This window comes from Perna viridis, chromosome 13 (assembly GCF_037379345.1).
Source record: "Perna viridis isolate PV_CMFRI_1.1 ecotype Kerala chromosome 13, ASM3737934v1, whole genome shotgun sequence".
Classification (NCBI taxonomy): domain Eukaryota; kingdom Metazoa; phylum Mollusca; class Bivalvia; order Mytilida; family Mytilidae; genus Perna; species Perna viridis.
This window is the reverse complement of record NC_142457.1, coordinates 4,672,225-4,695,241: the sequence shown is the minus strand read 5'-3', so window position 1 is coordinate 4,695,241 and position 23,017 is coordinate 4,672,225. Positions and strand designations below refer to the sequence as shown.

The following is a 23,017-nucleotide window of genomic DNA, read 5'->3' as shown; positions in this document are numbered from 1 at the left end:
GGAATGTTTTTGTGGAACTCCTGGAAAACCATTGAACAGATTTTGCTAAAATTTTATAGGATTGTTTGTCACCATATACTACAGCCATTTTGATTTGACAATTTTTACGGGAGTAATTGAACTTACTATATATCCAACTTTCATGTGGGGGCAGGGGACAATGGCTACACTTTTACCCATCCCTCCCCACTCCCCCCCCCAAAAAAAAACAAACAAACAAACAAACACAACAAAAAATAAATTCAAGATTCAATATACAATATATAAGTGCTACATAACCAAACAAAAGTATAATGTTTTCTTTTTAATCTTCCCATTGTTATTTTTTGAATTTTTTATAATTTTATATCAATTATTTCTCAAAATCTGTGTTTTTTCAACAAAAAATAGCAATTTTACATAAAAAAACTAAACTTATAGTAGACTCTTATATGCTATATGTAAGTCATAAAACTTAAATCTAAACCAAATGCAAAACGTTTTGCAACCAAATAAGATGGTGAACTGGTTAAATGCATTTTTTTTCAAAGGGGGAGAAATTGCCCAATTTTCAAAACCCGTTACTATCAAACGAAAAAAATATCCGAGCCAATTTTTTAAATATTTTGATCTATAGGACCAACTTCATATTTGACATTAATTTCCAGATTTTTCTCAGTCGCATTGTTTGTAGGTGACACTTTTAAAAGTTGCAATTTCAGCAAACAATCGTAAAATGCATAATTAAGAAATTCCTGTTTTAGACTTTGCCTATTTTAGTAATTTTTATAATTATGAGCACTGTGAATGATCATACATTTTATATTTAAACATATATGTTTTCATTGAAATTATCATTTTAATGATTCATTTAGCTATTTGAACAGAATAAAGTAATGAAATAGTGCAAAAATTGTGTTTTTTTCTGTAAATTTTGCCAATACAAATGGAAAAACCATAATATTGTTGCTATGGTAACATAACATATTTTTAAAAATCATTATACTGCTCAAAGTATTTACTATTCCAAGGGGAATATTTAGTAGGAAAATGAGAAATTGCTGAGAGATGCCATTTGTCATTAATTTGTGGATTCTTTGGTGGTTACATAAAACACTCTTAATATACCAATGTCATATTATCACTTTAAGCCACACCCATTGCCCATGTGACTGTTTCGGAACTACTTTGTTCATTCATAGTCGCTACTACGAATAGTAAGTATGTAATTACTTTCTGCTGTCACCAAGTATTGAAGAAATCCACCTAGATATATAGCAGCAAACCGAGAGTGACCTAAACCTTACCCTACTGAAATAAATGCTGATAGGAACTGTCCTGTGAATTAAATCATTCACTTGCAAAAGTTCATAAAAGTTACTCTTTGATAAAGAGATACGTCTAAAATGTGAATGGTAAGCAAATTTATCCCACTCTACGAGTTGATGTACTCCCAAACAGTTGGAGTGGGAAAATGCTCTAGGACCCACGTGGGTGTCAAAAATCAAGACTATTGTATCCCGTTCATGATTATTACACATCCAAAAAAATACATATTTGCGTTAATCATGTAAGCGGGTTTCCAATGTTTGCTATTCGATGCACCTAAAATGATATTGTAAAGGAAATAAGAGTCACCAATATATTCATACCAATATAAATGTATAAAATATCAATGCGATAAAGTTTTCAATAAAACACCGAATCAAAGAAAACCTAAAATTGTACAGAGAAGGATGCGAAATTTTAAAAATATCTTATTTTCGCTGAAATTAATTTGGTTCGCTATCAATGATATAAATGTAGAATCTACAACGATAACGAGTTGAATACACAAACACAAACATTTCAAACAAAAGAAACCAGACGATTCCAAAGGCTTTTTTACTTCAAATCTTCCCGAGTCCCTTCATAATTCTTGTTTAAGGTAAGAAAATACATTATCTAATTTAACTGAAATATAAGTACAATGGCAATCGAGGCGTTTCAAGATGGAGTCCAAGACATTCGATTTCTAAGACGATTGAACTCGGAGAATTAAAAAGTCAATACTGATGAGAAAATTTTTTCCACACCGGTTAAGCTGTATGAAAATTGAGGCAAAACTAGAGAATTAAATCTTCTTGTCAGGGCGGATATATTTAATTTAGGTATTTAATTTTAATAATTAACTAATATTTCACATACCTCCATAAATAATGGTTGTATCAAGTGGATTACAATTTTGAATACGTTTAAAATTCGAACTTCGTGTAACTAAATCACTGTCGACGATATCAAGAACAATTCGGTCAGTTAGGGCAAAAGTACGATATTCTTGGAAGTGTTGTCGATTATTTCTAGGTGCATATGAAAAAAAAAGAAAAAAAAAACAATACTTTTTGTTCTGGACGAACACATTTAATTCTGATTAAGATTATTGGCGTTATTTAGAAAAGAAAATAAACATATTATGAACACTAGGTTGTAAAACTACGACCCACGAATATTCATACGAAGTGTCGTACATAGGCGTCAAAAATGGTTTATGCATTTTTGTTCCTAATTAGTCTGTCTCTGTTATAATAATACGAAGAACGAAAGGAGCCATTTCAGTTCCAATATTATCAAATGAAATGCATTTCCGGCAAGGATGCACAACTGGATTTACACTGTGTGAAATTTATTTTGTAGTTTGTTCCACCTTGTCTGACCAACCCGCTTACTGATATTGAACATCCTTCTGAGGAATTTTAATGAGAAAAAAATCAATGTTTTAGTAATGTTTGTTTATTTGTAATCACAAGACCAATTATAATTCGTTAACGCTGACTTACATATACTGAAATGCTTCCGCTATATGAATGTGATAAAAATAAGCTGATATGTTCAGTCGGTTATGAATAATCGAATAGATCTATGTATATAAATAAATACACTTGACACAGTTTGTATTTAACAAAGTATCTACTTATTGTTGATTTCTATCATTGCCTTAACAATGTAAAATAAGGGAAAGTATCATCATACCATGTTTTAAATTAATTGAAAACAGCCTAAAATAAGGTAGGATGGTGTTTCTTAATTTAAAGTGAAATCTGCATTCTGCAGAGTATATATATGAAACATATTGTTAGTACATGTTTTACAAACTATAAGTATATTATCATGAAAAGCAATTTCTGTGTCGTGCTATGAGGAATCAAACGCCAATCAAAAACTTTTAGTATTTGAAAGTAATACATGAACATTTTGTTTCCATGATTGTCATAAGTTTCAAACGTTATTTGCACACATTTATTATAGGATTGAACAACTACTTTAGGTCGTTTATGCATGTATGAACGGATCTCGGAGCTCTTAAACTCAATGGACGACGGCCGTACATGTATTGCTTGGGAGGAGAGAGATCCTTTCCTACTTACATGAACGACCAAAAATGGCTGTTCAATCCTTATAATTCTATCCGACAGTCAAATTTCTCCTCTGAGAGCCTCAGTCGGGTGTATTGATACACTGTGTTTATGTTATGCCTCAATACTCACACATTGCTTTGCTCACGTATGGGAGCGCGGACGAATATTTACACCTAATCGGCTGCACAACGACAGTGAAGGCGGCATAGACGAAGTGGCATTGAAAAATACGATATGATAAACAATTCGACAGGAATACATTGATGGAAATGATTCAGTCAGACTCAGTTATAAGTTTGTTTCCCCTAGCTGAAAATTACTCTCTGTAAACAAACTTGACCGGTAACAATAATGTGCATGTAATAAACTGTTCTCACAGCTACAGGAAAGTAACGCTAACTGCATGCAATAAACTATTCTCACGGCTACACTGGCGAATCACTGGCGCCTTATTACCATAAAAAGCAGTTGTTGCAAATTAATGGAGCGTATAATCAACAAGCGCCTACAGGCATACTTGTAATCGGAGACCATTCTTGATCATGAACAAGCTGGTTTTAGACAGTACAAGAGCACAGGAGATCAGACAATACATCTATCTCAAGTAGTCAAGGATGCATTTCACTTGAAGAAAGTAACGCTAACTGTCTTCGTAGATCTTCAGAAAGCATTTGACAAAGTCTGGAAAGGTGGCTTTCTTGTGAAAATTCTCAGAGTTGGAGTAAGTGGAAGAATGTACAAATGGGCCAACTCATATCTGTACAATAGATGGGCAAAAGTACTCGTAGACGGGAAACAGGGCCAAAAAATTCTTCTAAAACAGGCGGTACCACAGGGAGGATATTGCAACCACCACCATACTCTACATGAATGACTTAGTTCCAGTGCTAACAAATGATGTACAATCAGCACTGTACGCAGATGATATTGTCCTCTGCTTCTCTGTGGAGTATGCAACTACTGCAAGGTGTAGGATACAAACAGCAATAAGTATGGTAGTCAAATGGGCCAATGAGTGGTGTGTTACCACCAATAGATAGAAAACAACAGCAACCCTCTTTACACTCTCACCTAAAACATAATCTGTCAAACTGACCGTGGATGACATCCACATCACAACGGAAGACCAACAAACATAACGTGGTGTAACTTTCATGGAAACAGCACATAATGACAGCAGAAGCCAAAGCCAGACGAAAACTAAACATCATCAAAAAACTTGCTGGTACAAACTGAGGTCCTAATGAGAAAGTTCTGAAATCTGTCTACAAAGGAAATGTACGTCCATCAAGAGCCTTAAAACTGCCATACAGTAGATACCTGCACATTGTGGCGTCATCAGAAATAAAAAAAAACCAAAAAAAAACCAGATAAGATAGCAAAGGAAGGCGCTTAACAACAGCAAGATGAAAATTCTGTCTGCTACACAGAGATGAAGACCATCATCATGTCTCTGCACAATACCCCTCAGAAGCAAGAGTAAACAAGGGAACCAAGGATATAGCGGTAATCAAAAGAATGTAATCCAGACATGGAAAACAGACATACAGAACAAAGAAGATAGCTACCATCAACTAAAAAGATATCAGCAAACTACAATTTTCAGGCGTAGGACAGGACACAACAGACTCAACCAACATTTGTACAGAGTTTTGAAGGTCATACCATCACCGCCATATTGATTTCATATTGACTGGCGTTCATGTATGTATGAACGATCTGGCACCGACCATTTAAGAACGGCTATAAGCATAAAAAATCTCAACATTACAATTATACTCGAATCGAACAGAAAAACAAACTTATTTAAAGAGTGTACAAAACACAAAACACGAAACTCCTCTATAAACACCAATGTCCAGTAACCTTCAAAGGAGGTCACTTCTTACCTTTGTAATTAATCAGGCATTCATTGTATAAAATGAATTTGCAGTTTATAAGTAAAAAAAATATATATAACATGGTATGTACTTGTATTTACTGAATTCAATACATTTATAAATTAAAATTGGTGAAACACCGCACATCAAAGGTTACTAATCATTATCCCCTTAATTTAATAAATCCTGTGCGATGTAGACAACATCGTAAGAGGAGATAAAAATGTTTTACTAACTTTTCAATCAAATACTACTTTTGGGTGACATACAAATTCTGTTTACTTTTTGAACAGAAGATTGAAACATGTAAACATGTATTAATATTGTTTAGCTTAACTGTACTACTTCCAGCTTTTTAGTTCACATTTCTTTTTCTTAAAGCCATGAACTTGCCAATAGGACACGTGGTGTTAAGCTTACATCTCGGTTGTTGTTGGATTGGTATCCAGTGTATGTATGAGTATTTATCTATGCATTAATATATGCCTTACACAGGTTGTGGTCATATATTTTAACCTCACTCTTCACTAACAAATATTAATAGAACAAATGAACATTTTGTGCTTCGATGATTCTTATTTCTGATTTGGCGCAATGAATTTAAGGAACGGTTCTAGGTATTGAATAGATTATACGTGAAGATATGGTTTGCGAGAGTTTAGCGGTTTACAAAAAATATAAACTGACCAAAATCAGGTGAATTCATACAACCTTTTATAAATATAAAACAATAACTTATAATAATTACTAATGGATTACAGTGTATTATTAAAACTTGATTCGGATTCAAAACGATCTTTTGTTTGGTATTATGGTTATGCGTAGTGGGTAACAATTGATGCTAATAAAGAGGTATCAAGAAAGTTTACAGATTAACCTGGTTTGCTGAAAACAAAGCAACCAATGAGAAAGCTAGTTGGAAAATCAAATTTAACCAAAATACTGAACGGAAATTGATTACATATCAGATGTAATATAAAGTCACGATGATTTTCTGTGTAACTAGATACTTTTTACCTGGATTTTCAACATAAAATTGCTTAAATATAAGACACATCTACTGTCATGTGTTGATTTTAAATACAAAATATGAATCCCTACTTCAAAATATTTATTGTATACTTTTATGAATCCATTGCTATTCTTTTTACTTGTAGATGCAAAAGAAATTATAGACATTTATGTTTCTTCCATGACAAATGTAATGCTGAATTGTTCTTTTGTTATATCTGCTGACTCAACCTTAGATATCAATATTACTTGGAGTGTTTTATTGGACAATAGCCAAAGTGATACAGTTTTAGTTGACAGGAATGAAATAAACCCACTTCTACAAAGTCCTAAGTTTAACCTATCGAGCAGTTTTAGCGATGGCGAATATAACCTTCTTATTCAAAATTTCTCGCGGCAAGACGAGGGTGTGTACAGGTGTTGGGAATCGACAGAATTTGACACCAATAATGCATTGCGAGAAACTGAATATCGTTTGATGATTGCAAGTAAGTTTGTTTATTTGAAAACTAGATATGTCTAAAGCAAACGTTAAGTACTGTTTGTTTTTATTTAAAAGAATATATTCAACAAGCCTATACCAATGTACACAAAATGTACATACAAACGGTTTGCATCTTACGGAGAATGATTACGGGAACCATGATTCGAGGAAAAAAAAAATAAATAAAATTCAAAGATAAGTACTAGTCAAGAAAAAGACACAAAAAAAACATGATATAACTAAAATAACAAAGAAACAAAAAAATGGTGTTGATCTTATTGCTATTTGTTATTTGTAATATTTGGTTTCAAAGTGCTTTGTTTGTTTTGTGTTTTTTGTTTTTGTTTTGTCGAGAAAATCCACCCTACGTTTGCAGCATTGTTTCTTCAATTTGTTAAAATTCAACATTCTTTTTCAGCGGGTAAAATTTTGTTTTAAACATTTATATTAATAATGATTCACTTCGGCAAATGTATGTTATTCGGTTCTGATTTTAGAAATTCCGTTGAACGTCACTATTGAGAACATAACGTCAAGAGGAACCATTCTTGGGACAACAGGGAATCCCCTAAATATAACTTGCTCAGTCACAAGCGGATTTCCGAATGAAACAATAATATGGAGAGAGGGGGCGTCTATTCTATTGGATGGGGGACCAGGGATACTTACGTATAGTTTTACCCCTTATCGCAAGGATAATCGACGGAAATTAGTATGTGAAGTCCATCAGAAGTTTCTTGCTGCACCTCTGATAAAGACGGTTTATTTGGACATAAGGTGTAGGTTTTCCTGTTTAAATGTATCTACTGCCTTAAGATAACTATATATATATATATATATATAAAAGTCAACAATCACTCTTATGGGGTGATGGATCGTTAAAAACGATGCGAAACATAACAGTAAATTAAATAAACGTCTAAATACGTTTAACATCACCAGGAGATGGTAAAATTTAAATTGAATATTTCGGATATCTGATATCCTTCTTCAACATAAAACTCATAAAACTTAATGAACAGAAAAATCACAAAACTTCACGATCAAAACAGATTCAGAAGCATGAATCGCGTACGCTGTGGGTGATTGTACCTTTATCAAAGGCACACATAAGCAAATGATAAGGATACTGAAGGAAAATAACAAAGGGGGTCTTTTTATCAAAATTAAAAGTAAAAATTAACTGTTGGAAACAATTTAAAAAAAATTCAAAATATAGTAGTACGGCGTATTGATATGTAGTGCTAAATGTTGGCGCTCTAGATTCACTTACGAGGAAGTATCACTCGATGAATGAAAATTATATTTTTATATAGCCAATTTGGCCGAATGGTCTAGAGCGTTGGATTTAGTGCAGGCGGTGTTGCCTTAGATATCAGAGAGGAAAATGGGTTCGAATCCCGCTGAAGGAGTCACCAAATCTGCATCGCAAATTTGTAACCTAGATTCTAGAGTTGGGGCGTAGTTTAGACTTGATTATATATATTTTTGATCCTTGTATTAACATACTATGTTGATCCTCGCCGTACATGCTATGTATCAACATAGCAATGTATTAGCAAATTAGATAGTAGAGTAACCTCACCTCATTAGACTTCTTAAATATGTATTATGTACTTGCTGTGGCGTGGCTGTATTTGTATACGGTTACAGATCCAGTATTGTCTTACTCGATACCATCAGAAGTTGTCCTGTTCAGGTACACCATGCGCTAATGTTCACGTTCTAGATTTACTTACAAGGAAGTATCACTCGGTTAACAAAAGCTATATTTTATATAGACAACTTAGTGGAGGCAGTGCTACCATAGGTGTCAGTGGAGAGAAGGTGTTCGAATTCCGCTGAGGGAGACACCAAATTTGCATCGCAAATTTGCAACCTCGCATCGATTCTAGTGTTGGGGTGTAGTTTAGTCTTGAATATATATGTAAGGGTCTGAAAAATTCCCAACAATGTTAGAACTGTCAAATTTGTAAATTGTTGGTCGTTCCCTACGCGGGACTCGAACTCGTACCGCTATGACATCTATGGCAACACCGCCTGCTCAAAGTTCAGCGCCCGAGACCACTCGGCAAGCTAGGCTATATAAAAAATATAGCTTTCGCTGGCCGGGTCATTCCTCTTCGTAGGATTAATATAGGTCTCTAACTTAGTACATGATGTATGGTAGTACGGGACAGCTCATCTAGGTGTTATTATGTGGGATAGAGGATCAAATTCATGATGCATGTCACAACAAATCAATATTATACAAACGTCTCAGAATGTCAGACCCTCCTATAAGTTTACGTTATCTTCCCGGTATCAATTTGATCCGATGGAACAGTGTAGCGAATACGTCGTCACATTCTGAGACGTTTATATGTTTATAAACAGCATGTCTATACAAAAACCCCAAAAAAACAATGTTTAGCCTTTTTGTCAAATAAGTCCAAGTTTATATATTTACAAATATAAAACAAAACACATTTATAAATACATATTTCTACATTGTATTTTTGCATGATTTCATCCGCAGGATCAATACTACTTTGAATTAAACAAATAGAAACTTACCCGTGTAGTTGTAAAACTAATAAATCATTTAAAAGTGTTGAAACGCCTTTTTTTAGTTGGTCACACGTATGAAATTTTATTTCAGATAAACCATTAGTCAGCATTTACCCACGCAATTCTACCTTTATAGAAAGCACCAAAATCCTATTGAATTGTTCATCAGAAAGCAATCCAACATCTAAAAACGTGACGCTTACACACCAATCACGAACCATTAAAACTTGCCTAAATAGTACATGTCAGTACAATTTTACACCAACCCGTCATGACAGTGGGAAATATAAGTGCAATGCAGCAAATATTATAGGCAATGGATATGCAGAAGTTGATATTGTTGTCGTGTGTAAGTATCTGCGTCGTATTCTATTCATTATCGTTTAAACTTACACCGCAAAGATGGGGAATCAGAGGTTGTCATAATGATTGAATGTTGAATATCGTAAAATATCAACATAAACTGTCTACGTTCTGCATTGGCCACATAGAGTTGGTTATGATGATCAGATCAAATAAAACGAATATGTTTTTTGCGACTGTAGTTATGGTAAAAATACATATTTTTGCTTCATGTTTTTGTGGAATATTTACCCGCTTGATATTCTGCTTCTGCCATTGCAGAAATTTTAACGATGAAATCACCAATTGCTACAAGAGGAAAACGTGAGAAGAATAACAATATCGATTTTTTACCCGATATGATATAACGCGTCACTTTCACACACCAATCATTTTTCTCACCAGTTTTTGTCACTTTGTTCATGATGTGATATCGTAATATGTCCAGCTGCCAAAGGAGATAAAAAAGATTACATTATAGAGAATAGGTCTGTCTGCAACAGTATAATACAAATATATACATTAATGCTTGACATCTCATCATTAGGCTGACAAAATGACGATGTTCATTGATTCCAGTATTTAAATATAATAAATAAACTTGGATATATTTACTCAAACTTTAGAAAACAGTTTCCAAGTCGGTCGATTAGTACTTACAATTAAGAGAAATTATCAATTTGTGTTTCAATGACTATTTTAGTTTTATGATAGTTCTTTCGCATATCCAAATTACCACTACTTTGTTAACAATGTTTCCCTATTTTTATAACAGTCTTGGTTTAGTTTCAGACCCACCAAATGTGACTTTTAACAACAGAGACAACATTCTGAAATGTGTGCCAAATGGAATTCCTTATAATTTTTCGTTTTTAAGATGGAACCATTACTCAGAATCAAGAGAACTTATCAGGACTTTGAAAGGCTCACAATATCTTAATGTCCTTATGGACGGTGGTACAAATGCCTTTAAATTTAGTGGCTATTATCAATGCAGTGTATCTAATGGCGTGCCCAATAAAAAGGGTCACAATAAACGTTCTGGGGAGTGTTTAGTAAAAATCAGAGGTAAAACTTTGTATTTGCATTTGAACATTTTCTTGTTTCGTTTTTGAAAAGCGGTCGACCCTTGCAATAAAAAACATCCTCCTCTATTAGTTCTAATATATATTAAGTAGTGACAATACAATTTGCACCAATTTATTAAATACTGTTGTATAATTCATTGGTAATTTAAATCGACTTTTCAAATGATTTGCCAGTCAATACGCTAAGATACTACAAGTTGAACTACGAAACTACCAAATGTATTTCCATACACTAAGAGTCATGAACTATTTCATTTTTGTTCTTTAGATAAACCTAAAATCATGCCTGTGAGCAGCAGAACACAATATGGGAAATTTGGAACGAGTGGATCGTTGAAATTGTTAGTTTACAGTTTTCCGAAATTTACAAACATTATGGTATATAAGAATGAAACATTACTTCAGAATCCAGATATTTATACCACAGATAATATACAAATTGAGTACGAGGCGTTCAGAACCAATTTTCGGATTAAAGGTTTCGAAGTTCGTTTTAAGATACAAAAACTTGACCAAAAATCGTTTACAGACTATCAATTCATCATCTCGAATGATTTGGGTTTTGACAAATTTGACATCAGTCTGACATCAAAAGGTAAATACTAAATCAGCACACTTCACAATGCATTCCATTGGAATAAAAATAACGCCAAAACAATGCATACATATTATGGTATGAAGACAGACGCGCGTTTTTGTCTAGTTTTTATTTTTCTGGAATCGTAGCACAATTTCATTTAAAGTTAACAAAAATACATTTTCTCTCTCTATCAAACATCATAATTTCGTTGCCAATGTCTACATCTTTTATATTTGCATGTATAAAGTCACATGCAGTACATATGTTGGGAGCGAATCGATCCTTCGCCACCTGAAAATGGTCGGTTTCATTAATATTTTACCGCAAACTAGCAAGTTTCAAAACTATAAAACGGTCAATATTTTAATAATCGTTTCAGTGTATCCAAACTCAGCTTTATATATTTTTTTTATAAGAATTCCATTTTAATATATATGTGGGTTTCATAATAGAAATTCCAGAGAAGCCGAACATAATTTCGCTTACTACTAGAGTAAACAATGCGTTTCTGAAGTTCAACCGCAGTTTCAATGGCGGGCTACAACAATTCTTCACCATAGAATACAGATTAGAAAGTCAAACAGTCTGGACTAAAGTAAACACAATTACAGATACTTTCATAGGAACTATTGACGTTGTTATCAAAGATCTGAATCCAGATGCGCTATACTTCTTTCGTGTGTATGCTTCAAATGATAAAGGGAAAAGTCCATTTTCTTGGACATCGAGTCGAACACTGCGTAAGTTGTATGCACATATTATTAAGCAACACGGTTTTTCAGGCCGTTAAATTTAAGGTCTAGCACAAATCCTTATGCGTGGTTAATACTTTTGTATAAGGAAGTGATAACGACATTTGTAGTATACACTTAGCGAACAGGAATATTAAGCTTTACAGAGGGAACGCGTAAATACAACAATAAAAATAAAAACTCTGCAGATTCTAGGAAATTACATTTATCGCAATAATTTTGTTTAGTTTTAGCAAAAGACAAAATGAACACTAAGAACCCTTCGCTAACGATTGGATTGACGATATTTACTTTATCTTCAGTGGCGGTAATTATGATTGTATTGATCTCTGTCAAGAAAGGTAAACATAGAGATAATTGTGTATCATTATTTTTATTATGTCGGACATTTGCAGTTAAGCTACTTTTCCTCTTATGTCATCTAAAGATATTTGCATGCATAATTTTTTTTCTAAAGTTTTGCTCAACGTTGCTGAAACTATATACAAGTACAACCATGTTCCCCAATCAATTTGAATTTTAATTAAGCTTGTTTGTAGCACTGGCGAATAAATGACCTGACCTCATCTGATTATTTGTATGTTTCGTTCTCGGTAAATGAATATGGTTAGAAATATTTCATATCTGTAACGTCAAAAGGAGCATTATTCCATACAGGTATTTTCTTTTTTTTATCACGAAATACACTTTTGTTATCCAGGATTTCCGAACCCACTACAATGCATATTCAGGTAAGATATGTTGTGTTTTGATAATATAGAACGAAAATGGGCTGAGGATACAAAGGACCGAGTCGATAAAGCACTTAAATCATAAATTAATATGAAACGAGTCGAGATTTACCATACACAAATTTTGTCAAACAGACATTAGTATTACTTGTAAAAAAATGTAGAATTAAAAGAAATCCTTACCCTGCCATTTAACATTGTGTATTGTTCAGGTAGATAATATCCTTGCAAAATTATACAGGCATATATATTTCCAATTCACTTATAGTATTTATATGATGTGAAAATAATAATTATTTCAAAAGAACTCTGGACATGCGATTTCGGATGGTAAAATTACGAACATCGATTTTAAGATGCTTTTTTTAATGGTTTTAAATAGAGGAAAATTTGTTTCACAGGGGAGATAATTGGCTGGAAATCGAAAAGGCAACTATACAAGACAAGTTTTGTTGTACATTTTTGTTCAAGTAGACAATATGCATTACATGGTTCTTATCGGAGGTAAACATGGAAAACAATCTAAGTAATACGACGTAAAATGCAACAAATTCTCTAAAAACTTAACTTTGTTGTATTTTAGTTTGGTCTCTCTTCTAAAGACGATGGTTGATCGTGATCTTCATTCACGTATTAGATCCCATAAATGCAATCAACGCTTCGTTGCTGTTTCTGCAAAACTTGCAACAAAGTCTCTCTCAAAACTATTAATTCCATACATACAACTGTCAAAGAGAGTCGTCAATCTGAACACGATTTATGTAAATCCAGAAATTCAAAAGGTTCTCTGGAAACTCTCCATTCCATATATTATTAAAATAGAAATAATAATCATAATAATAAATATGTTTTAATCCTTTATGCTACTATCCTCCATACTAAATATAAATCCTGACTCAAAGGCAATGTACATCGGTGTTCATCGGGAAAACGAAATGCCTAAATATATGCTTATACTCGGCATAGAGTTTTCAGTTAATGTTAAGGTCTATTCTAAAACATATTCAAAATGTACTGAATAATATGTTTTGTTTTAATTGACAACATATTTTCCAAGTGTAGTGGACGTGTTTTAATCAGACAGTCTGTATTCTAAAGGGAACAAAATGTTTTAATCTACTTGATGATAATTTTTTCTTCACTCTTATGAAGCTGACTTTCAGCTGATCTTGTCCAAAACAAGGAACACTTGTTGGCCAGATCCTTTGATCTCAGCTTCTACTATATGGATGATGTAGGGTTTAAAAAGACTCTGGTTTCCGAGATTTTATTGCATCCACCCAAAATAACATGAAGCAAAGGACACAACGGGTACCATGACGTCAACCTTATATCTTTGACTTGAAAATCGATGGAAAGGGAAAACTCAAGCCCAAACGATGCGACGAACATGATAAATTCTAATCTTTCAACTGTTGCAACATCTCTTCAGAATCGGCATATTTACTTTTCTAAACACAACTCATACGTTATACACGAGTATGCTAAAACTGCGCGGATTGTTTATATAGTTTATTTATCTGTGGCAACATCCCTTCGGCTCCTGCGTATGGAATGTTCATATCACTACTCATACGTTATGCCAGAGCTTCCTGAAACTACGCAGACTTTTTGTATCGCTCTAGAACTCTAACAAATAGGCTTCTGGAACAGGGTTATGTTGCTAAAAGATTGAAGTCATCACTACAGAAGTTTTATGGTCGTCATCATGAACTCGTGGATCGTTATGGTGTATCCATCAGCACCATCAAAACTGATTTATTCAACGGGTCATAGTTTTCCTTTCCTCGTTTTTCTACCCCGGACTTGACTTTTTATGAGCAACTCGGCCGACGTTTCTAGAACAGTAGAGGACACTTACCCTACCGGTGCACCTGGTCCATCCTCCCAGTTTTTAGCGGAGTCCGAGTTGCTCATTTACCTTTGTTACTTTGTATGTATGATTTTATTTACTTTATGCTCTTAGTTGTGTATGTCTGTTTTCCATGTCTGGTCTTTGTCCCTGGATTACATTCCTTTTATTACCGCTATAACATTGGTTCCCTTGATTACTCTTATACTATTCTAGACTTCTTACATTGAGGCTTAATGAATAGGGTTATGTTGCAACACAAATAAAGTCAAATAAATCCTATAAAAATAGAACACATTCTAAACATTACATCGGTAACATTCGTCGATTTATTCATAAGTTTGCCTTTCAATTTTATTTAGATAAATGAACGAAAACGATATTCAGTCCAGTATGATTTACAGGAATATTTTAATTTCAGGTTAGGAAGGCTCCCCCAAGAACATCGCAGTAAATAACATTTTTGTGGTCAAACGTGTCTCCTTAATTGAACGTTTTCTCTATGTGTAATCCTTTAACATCTTAAAAGTATTAACATTGATCATGTTTCCTTAGTAAACGAATTTGGGTTTACTGACCGATACTCAAACTGGATACGACTAAATGTTTTCAATTTATATATAACACTTATTCGTACAACATAATGTTTAATCAATTATGCATGTTGAAATCCGAGTGGAATTTCATTGTATAAAAGTTGGTTTGTATCTAAGAATGCTATATAAATTTAACAACGATAGCAAATCTTTCCGATTGATATGGAACATACATACTTATTTATTTGTAAAATGAATATTATTGATATTTTTTACATATTGACGTTAAAAATCTCTTCACTCTGATTCAAGAGAAAAACTAAATATAAAATATTTTTAGAACATTAGAAATTAAAAAAAATATATATATTTATTCATAATTGTTATATAACATTTTTCTTGCAAAATTGGTTTTGAACGCTTCCCTTTCATTGCAAACTCGTTTGATTTGCTCATTGTAGGGATCATCAAGTCATGAATGACGGCTAACACATCTTGAATGAATATGTTACAAAAAGAGTCATAATTGTATAATTTCTTTCAACCATAACTCAATAATGAAGTTTCAACGTGTTTGTTTCTAACATGTTTTGTTTTTTTTTTAAAAACTAAAATATGATTCATAAAAAGTATGATAAGCTCAATTCTGGAAAACTAAGAATTTGAGCATTTCAATAACTTTTTCAATAGATACATGTATTTGGCTTATGTTGAGTAAAAGTTTTATGTTAAAGAAATATTGCAATCAGAATGACTATTTGATGTGTCTTCCAATAAAAGCGAAATTATCACCAATGAATACAAAATCAAAAACGCTACCCGAGTACAGTTTTTGATGTAAAGGATATTTTTGTACAGTTAAACACTACACAGATGTTAAAATTGCCCATTAAATCAATACTGCGAAAGAGTTATTTTGTTGTACAATTTAACACACATATCGGTTTTGCATGATATTTATTATTCACTTAGTATCTGTATTTTCTAATGATGTACGATTTCGTTTCTTTTCGGAAGTTCCGCATGGAGATATGTCTGTTGAAAACCAGATTTATCAATCTGGCAATGATTTGAACCATGTTGACAATGACCAGGAGGATAACACATATTATCAGCAACCTGATCGGTTTCAATTGAATGGTATGTTTTAACCATGTCTTGCCCACATATTGATTGTTAGTTATACATTTAACTACCTATAGTTTTTAATCGTTGTTGCTATTGTCAGTACTAAACCTCCTGAAACGTGTAACATTACCATTTTAGCGTGCTTCGTGTGCTTCGTGTGCGTGTATCGTGTGCTTCGTGTGCGTGTCTCGTGGAATCGTGTATTGTGCAACGTTCTTCGTGCAACGGTTCTGTATTATGATTGAATGATAAAATTTTGCGGAATATCGTTGTAATTTCGTTTTCCATGCCAAAATCAGTATTCATTTTACATTGAAAAGACAGCATTTTGTCACGAATCAATACTTGTAGGAATTAATTGGTTTCAAACATTCGGACATTATTTGTACATATAATAAAATACTTTAAATATTTCAATGGCTTTCCGGAATGATCGGGGAAAAGTTTCCCGAACTATAACCGTTTATGATTTCATGGCGATCAATTCCCTGATGGTAATAGTTTGTCTTTTGAGAATAAAAATTAAGTATTTATTACCCCAATTTTATGAAATTTAAATATTTTCATACCTCAGTCCAGTCAAAATATTTTTTGCAGTGTACCATGTATGATAAAAATGGATACTTTGCATATCAACAATGCAACATTTTCATTTTTAGACAAATAAATGTTTATTAACAAATTACATGTGAGATGTTAGCAATCAACAACAAACGATGAACACGTACTCTGTATATCATGACTTATTTTTAGTTTCGTTTTGCAAGTTAGATTTCGAAATATACCAATCACTAATAAGAATACTCCCGGCGGACACGATCATTCGTTTATCGTGCTTCGTGCAGCGTGTTTCGTGTGTCTTGGGGATTGGGAACGTTACACGTTTCAGGAGGTGTAACAGATATACAAATATATACAACCGATGAAAAAATATGTAGTGAGAAGAGGAAACAAGCATAGAATAGCAAAATAAAACACGAGTACAGAAAACCAATGCTAACAAATGACGCAAGAACTGGACGTACACATGGTGTTTTACATGGATTTTGTGGTAAGAAGCCTGCAGTCTTTTACATATACAAATCGTAAGGCACCGACCATTTTTACACCGAGGGGGCCTGGAATTTTCGATGTTGCTAAATATTTTTTTTTTCTGCTCCTCTTCTTAAATTTTTTGTTCAATAGCAATTGAATTATGTTTTTTCAGGATTATGGTTTTTTTATGGAACGATAATTTTAAAATCAGAATTTTTTTTCACTCAATTTCTTGTATTTAGGCACTATAATATACAAATCGTTCAATTCTTGGTGACCAAAATAATGTTTCTTCTCTGAAACTGATGTGGCTGTGGATTTAGAACATGTCTATACACCGCAAAGATAAAATAAAGCTAGCAAATATCTGGTAAGAAGTAAAAATTAAAAAAAAAATCCTTCTAATCACACCATTATGTGGTGAGGGTTGGATGAAATTTACTTGGCCTAAACAAGACATGGCATTGTCTGTAGCCAGGAATTGATGATGAGCTGCTTCTTTTTTCTAAACCATACAGGTAAAGACTGGGAATCGTGCAGGGCGGAAAGTTTCCCCAGCACAAGCTGTATATTTTGCAGTCGAGTAACTTTTTAATGAATTAAAACTTTTGAGAATGTGCATTAGGCACATTGGAGTACTACCAAGTCGTAAGTTTTGTAAGGTTTCACCCTATTCCATTTGGATTTAATTGCACTTTCTTTAAGAAATTTACTGAAGACTTAGATAACGTATAAGTAAATTTGAGTAGTTCAGGTCCTTTTTGGCAATGTTAAATAACATTTGAAGTTGATCAAAAGACCCACTAAAGAAAATACAGCCATCATCGCGGAGTTTATTATGTTGTGCTTGTTTGGGAACTTTTCAACCATAAGGTAAATAAGTTCTTACGCTTGTATGTCTCATATGTCAGGGTTAGGGACTGTCCTCATTTCACATCGCATTAAGAAATAATTCTAATAGAAGAAAGTATTAGATTAGAAGTAAGTTCTTATTGCATGAAAGTAAGGCATAGTCTTCCTTTTTGTTATTTCAACGTAAGCGTTTTCAGCCGCCTTAATTAGTTCATTACGGAACATGACTTATACATACGTAAAAAAGTTCCTTGGTCTTTAACTATACGTAGCAAAAATAAACAAGACGTCGACGCAATGGGGAATAATCGGACGGTATGGTATTCTTAAATTTTTCTCGTTATGAATTTTTCGTCTATAAACAGTAAAATGTTTATATTAAAGATATTTGATACATACTTCTTCATACATAATTGAACGTGTTGAATGTGAGTTTATGGTACATTCACTATATATTCTTATCACAATATGAGATTTCTCTCCTTATCTTTCCTTATTTCATTTTTATGAAATACTGAATACAACATTATTTATTTTTTTGTCAGCATTCAGCAACTTCATTTTTTTCTTGCCACAGCAAAACCATTTATTTTAATTTTTCTTCAATTTCAAAGTGAAATTAATATCTTTTTTTCAAAGATATCCCAGCCCTCCCCCACCCTACGTCCACAATATAAAATGGTCGGTGTCTAAGTGTAAAATGAGTCTTTACACTTACTCTTACGATGGTTTGTGGAAAAGACAGTTGACTTTTCTGAAGCACCATAATAAATACTAAGGTGTTATTCGGTACAGTTATCCGCTGTTATATTAGGTTAGAATATTTGAACTTTTATAATCACGTACCAACTAAACAGGTAATTACATTGTATTCCGCCTGGAGTGTCTGTTGAAAGACAAAAGAATGTTATCCAGGGACAAGCATTGGATAGAGTAAACAGATATATACAGTAAAAAAACTAGAATTAACCAAAATATAATACGTACAAAGAAACAAAAGTAATTGATCAACTCTGAAAACTTGGAGCATGGACTAGATGCACCAGTAAAGTAATCGTTTTCTACTTGTGTCGAAACACCGGCCGAGTTGCTTAAAAACGTCAAGTCCGGGCTAGAGGAAGGAGGAATTATTATTATTAGTTTTTGTTTTTGTTTTTGTTTTTTTGTTTTGTTTTGCTTTCTTTGTTATATGTTTTTTTGTTTTTTTTTTGTTTTTTTTTTTTTTGGGGGGGGGGGAAGGGGGGACATGTTCCTTTATTGACTGATATGTCGTTGTTTCCCTGAAATTTGTTCAACAAAAATGGTCAATTTGCGTCGCTATTTTTTTTTCTTTTTTGTGAGATAGATTTAGTCGTCGAAAATCAGTCGTACCAAATTCATGAAGATTTGATGCCGAGCGGAAGACAAAGTGGAAATCAAGCTGATCAACAAGTCATTGCACAAAACAACGGTAAATTTAGAACTTATCAAAGCACTTTTTAAACCAAATAGGTTTCAGTGTGTAACATTTGAACACTGCTTACATGTATTTAATTTCATTGTCCAGCCTATTGGTTGTCGAAGTAAGACAATTGTCTTTAAACAAGTTTTCAGATTTATGTTGGCTTTGTTTTGAATGTTAGAGTTAGTTACAATAAATGTTGATTTATGTATTATCATGTATTTCAGCTTTGTTTTAGCATTATAAGGATTGGTGGAAGTCATTATTGTTTTGCTATATCATTTCAATATGTACAAATACTTAAAAAATATGTGCAATTTTGCTTGCTTGCTATGACCACGATGTATGTATGCCATAAAGAAAATCCATAGAACGCTAGTATTGGACCTCAGCTATGACGCACTTCCGGTCGTCCATGGTACAAATAATTTCGTCGATGACATGAAAACCCTAATACAATAAGGAAAACCACAAGTGGTTGCAAGATATAAAGAAATTGTATATTAGAATTAGAACAATATCAGACCTCGCAATGAGTCGTAATGCCGCATTGGTAATGCCATGTAATAATCTATAAGTAATTCAACGACATAAAAATACACAATACATGCCCATTAATTTAAATCACTGTTTTTTTTTTTTTTTTTTTTTTTGTTTTTAATAGAAATAACCACCCATAATAACAATTATGGACGGACACACGGCCATCAGGTAGGTTTGAATTTCTGCAGACTTTAAAAACTGTAAATCATATAAAATGTTCGGATACCTTGATAGTATATAAACAAATTAGAAGGAAAACTATTGACAAAAGTAAAGAACAGTAGTTATGAAAATATGACGAAGAAAAAAAAAAGCGTTAACACGACCTTGTCTCCACAAAATGAATCCAGTTTATTGGTAAGACCTAGTCCCTTTTCTACTGATTTTCTAAATGCAATGGATTGAAATGAAACTTACATTCATATAATTGACGTTCGTCGCGGATGAATTGCCCAGACTGCTCTTCTGTATTGGTACTATTTTCACTAACCCGCCCCTTTTTTCCCATGTCGCATTTTCCATTAACTTTCCCACCACTGAATGTGCCTTTTAAACCATCCCAGTACCTTGTATATGTAACAATTTTGAGCACTTTTAAAAGCTGTCGCAGAAATGTCATGATAGATATTAAATATTGAACCTTGGATGTGAGTGTTTGTAATTGTTTTCTTCTTTGAAAAAAGGCCGCTTTTACATAAAAATGAATATTGCTTATCAAACCAGATCATTTACTTACACATAAACATTTTCAAGACAATTTGATTTATATCTAATCAACGATACTCCAATTTATTTTTCCAGAACAATCCTGCTTTGAATTATGCGGAAATCGGCAGTCAAGACTCTCCTCATGCTAGAAGTGCGATTTATGTCAGAACCAATACAATATCGTCTGAACTGGACCATTCAATTGTGGCACCACTACAATCAAATGAGTCAGACGACAACAATAACTATTCTACGAGTGATGACGATGATAACGATTTTATGCATCTTGGTGACAAAAGTGCCCAGAGAGTTGTTATCGGATAGCGGGCTATCAATTTTTTAGAAATTTAATGCACCAGAATATGAAAAATACTAAATTATATATCGATGGAAAGCTTATTTCTAACTCTATCGATATAAAGATGTCGTACGCATCGATTGTGGTGCGTCTCAAGCAAAATGGGGTCAAAGTGAATCAATATTTTGAAGAAAAAATGTTAATCATTTTCGTATGACTTACTTCCCTTTGCTGGTAAGATAAATTCCAAACTATTTACATCAAATCAGCTCAAAGTCCATGTCATACAAGAATCAATAGCTAAATTTAGGAAAAACTTAACATTAGTGCTGTCTGCAGCTGTTTTTGGTCCGAAATGAAAGGTCGACTTTGTCATTTGAGGTATCGAAATGTAAAATGAAAAAGTAAATATTTAAAAAACACATTCTGAAATTATTTTTTTAAAATCTAACACTGTCAATACAATATCGTATTTTCTATTTAAATAGCATTTAAAAAATGTCATTTCTCCATCAGTTCAAATACAACTTCCAATTTGAAACCACACTTTGTCATTGGCAAAAGTTGAGTTTATTGCACACAACGAAACAGTACATTATTGTATCTTTATTGATTTGTTCTTATTTTGTTTACTCCATACAACAAATATTCGTCTTAAACATGCAAGTGAAAACCAAAAGGAAGAAACAAAATATTTTTATTGTATTGTATAGTAGTACCATAATTTTGAACGGTCATAAAATGCGACAAAAACTAATACACCGCCCAAGGCACTTTTTCTGACTAGTTTCTTGAATCTATACAATTAATGCAATCGCCGTCTTTTGTGTTTTAGTGTCCCTTCTTACACGAACACGTAAGAAACAACAATTCCCATTTGTTAAGCATCTGTACTATTTTTCAAATGTTTTGGCAACTTTATGATTTCTTCTTAAGCTATAACGCTGATCCAATCCTCTCCTTTTATACGTCTTATGCCTTAATGTTTTATTGGTTAAGCTTTGTTACAATCCTCATTAATGTCAACTCTCAAATCTACTAGTCTTAGTATTACATGTCGAAAATTTAAGAGACCATGCACATTGACTATTAAAATCCGGAATTGAAACGTATCATACTCAGATTTTGTCCAAGTCTTATAAATGTCCCTCGAAAAAATTAAGCGGATATCCAAATAAGAACACGAATACAAATTCATCGAAGATTTCCTAAAAAAATTCCAGCAGAATAAATAGTACACAACATATCATTATCAAAAAAATGCACGAGTGAAATTTTGACTGACTTGCCACAGTACATGGTAACATACGAGAGTACAAAAGGAGGAATTGTATAGAACAAAGGCATACATTTTTGTTAAAACATATGAAGGGAGAAGAAATTAACAAATCAAATAAAAAAAGCAACGGTGATGCAACACATGATTTCTTAGCAAATGCAAACTACTCAATACAAGCATTTTTATCTAACATCTGAACGTGTACACATGTTGATACCGTTAGAAAAATCGCCTTTCATGTTATTTACCAGTTAACTGCAGTAGTCTCCACCGTGAAATGTGATGTGTCAATGAAATACTATGTCTAGGTATGGCACGTGAGAAATGTACCTAAACACTTAACACGCAGACTGAAGTCATTTTTTATGGGTCATCGTGAATTGGTGGATCGTTACGGTGTTACCATCTGTACCATGAAAAGTTATTTGTAAACGTGTCATCGTTTTCCTTTCCTCTTTCTTCTGCCCCGGACTTGACTTTTTATGATCAACTTGGTGGGTGTTTCAAGAAAAAACAGAGGACGCTTACCATACCGGTGCACCTGGTCTACACT

At 33.2% G+C, this 23,017-nt stretch overlaps 1 protein-coding gene across 1 annotated transcript; it reads left to right on the top strand.

Moving 5' to 3' along the window:
• The first annotated feature begins 2,928 nt into the window (after positions 1-2,928).
• On the top strand, positions 2,929-21,820 carry LOC148599326 (neuroglian-like). Its single transcript, XM_088557265.1, has 15 exons — positions 2,929-3,024; positions 5,636-5,704; positions 6,412-6,753; positions 7,247-7,528; positions 9,391-9,648; positions 10,428-10,709; positions 10,998-11,324; positions 11,762-12,049; positions 12,289-12,402; positions 12,762-12,792; positions 15,066-15,094; positions 16,198-16,320; positions 19,541-19,645; positions 20,301-20,347; positions 20,981-21,820. The coding sequence occupies exons 2-15, from the start codon at positions 5,638-5,640 to the stop codon at positions 21,209-21,211; spliced, it is 2,526 nt and encodes an 841-aa protein (XP_088413391.1). The 5' UTR covers positions 2,929-3,024; positions 5,636-5,637; the 3' UTR covers positions 21,212-21,820.
• Positions 21,821-23,017: the final 1,197 nt, after the last annotated feature.

Bases quoted from the DNA above. Each gene is read 5' to 3' on its own strand.
- LOC148599326 (XM_088557265.1), top strand. From the start codon at position 5,638: ATGAACTTGCCAATAGGACACGTGGTGTTAAGCTTACATCTCGGTTGT. The intron at 5,705-6,411 runs GTATGTATGAGT...TTTTACTTGTAG, and splicing joins TTGTTGGATTGGTATCCAGT to ATGCAAAAGAAATTATAGAC. The intron at 6,754-7,246 runs GTAAGTTTGTTT...TTCTGATTTTAG, and splicing joins ATATCGTTTGATGATTGCAA to AAATTCCGTTGAACGTCACT.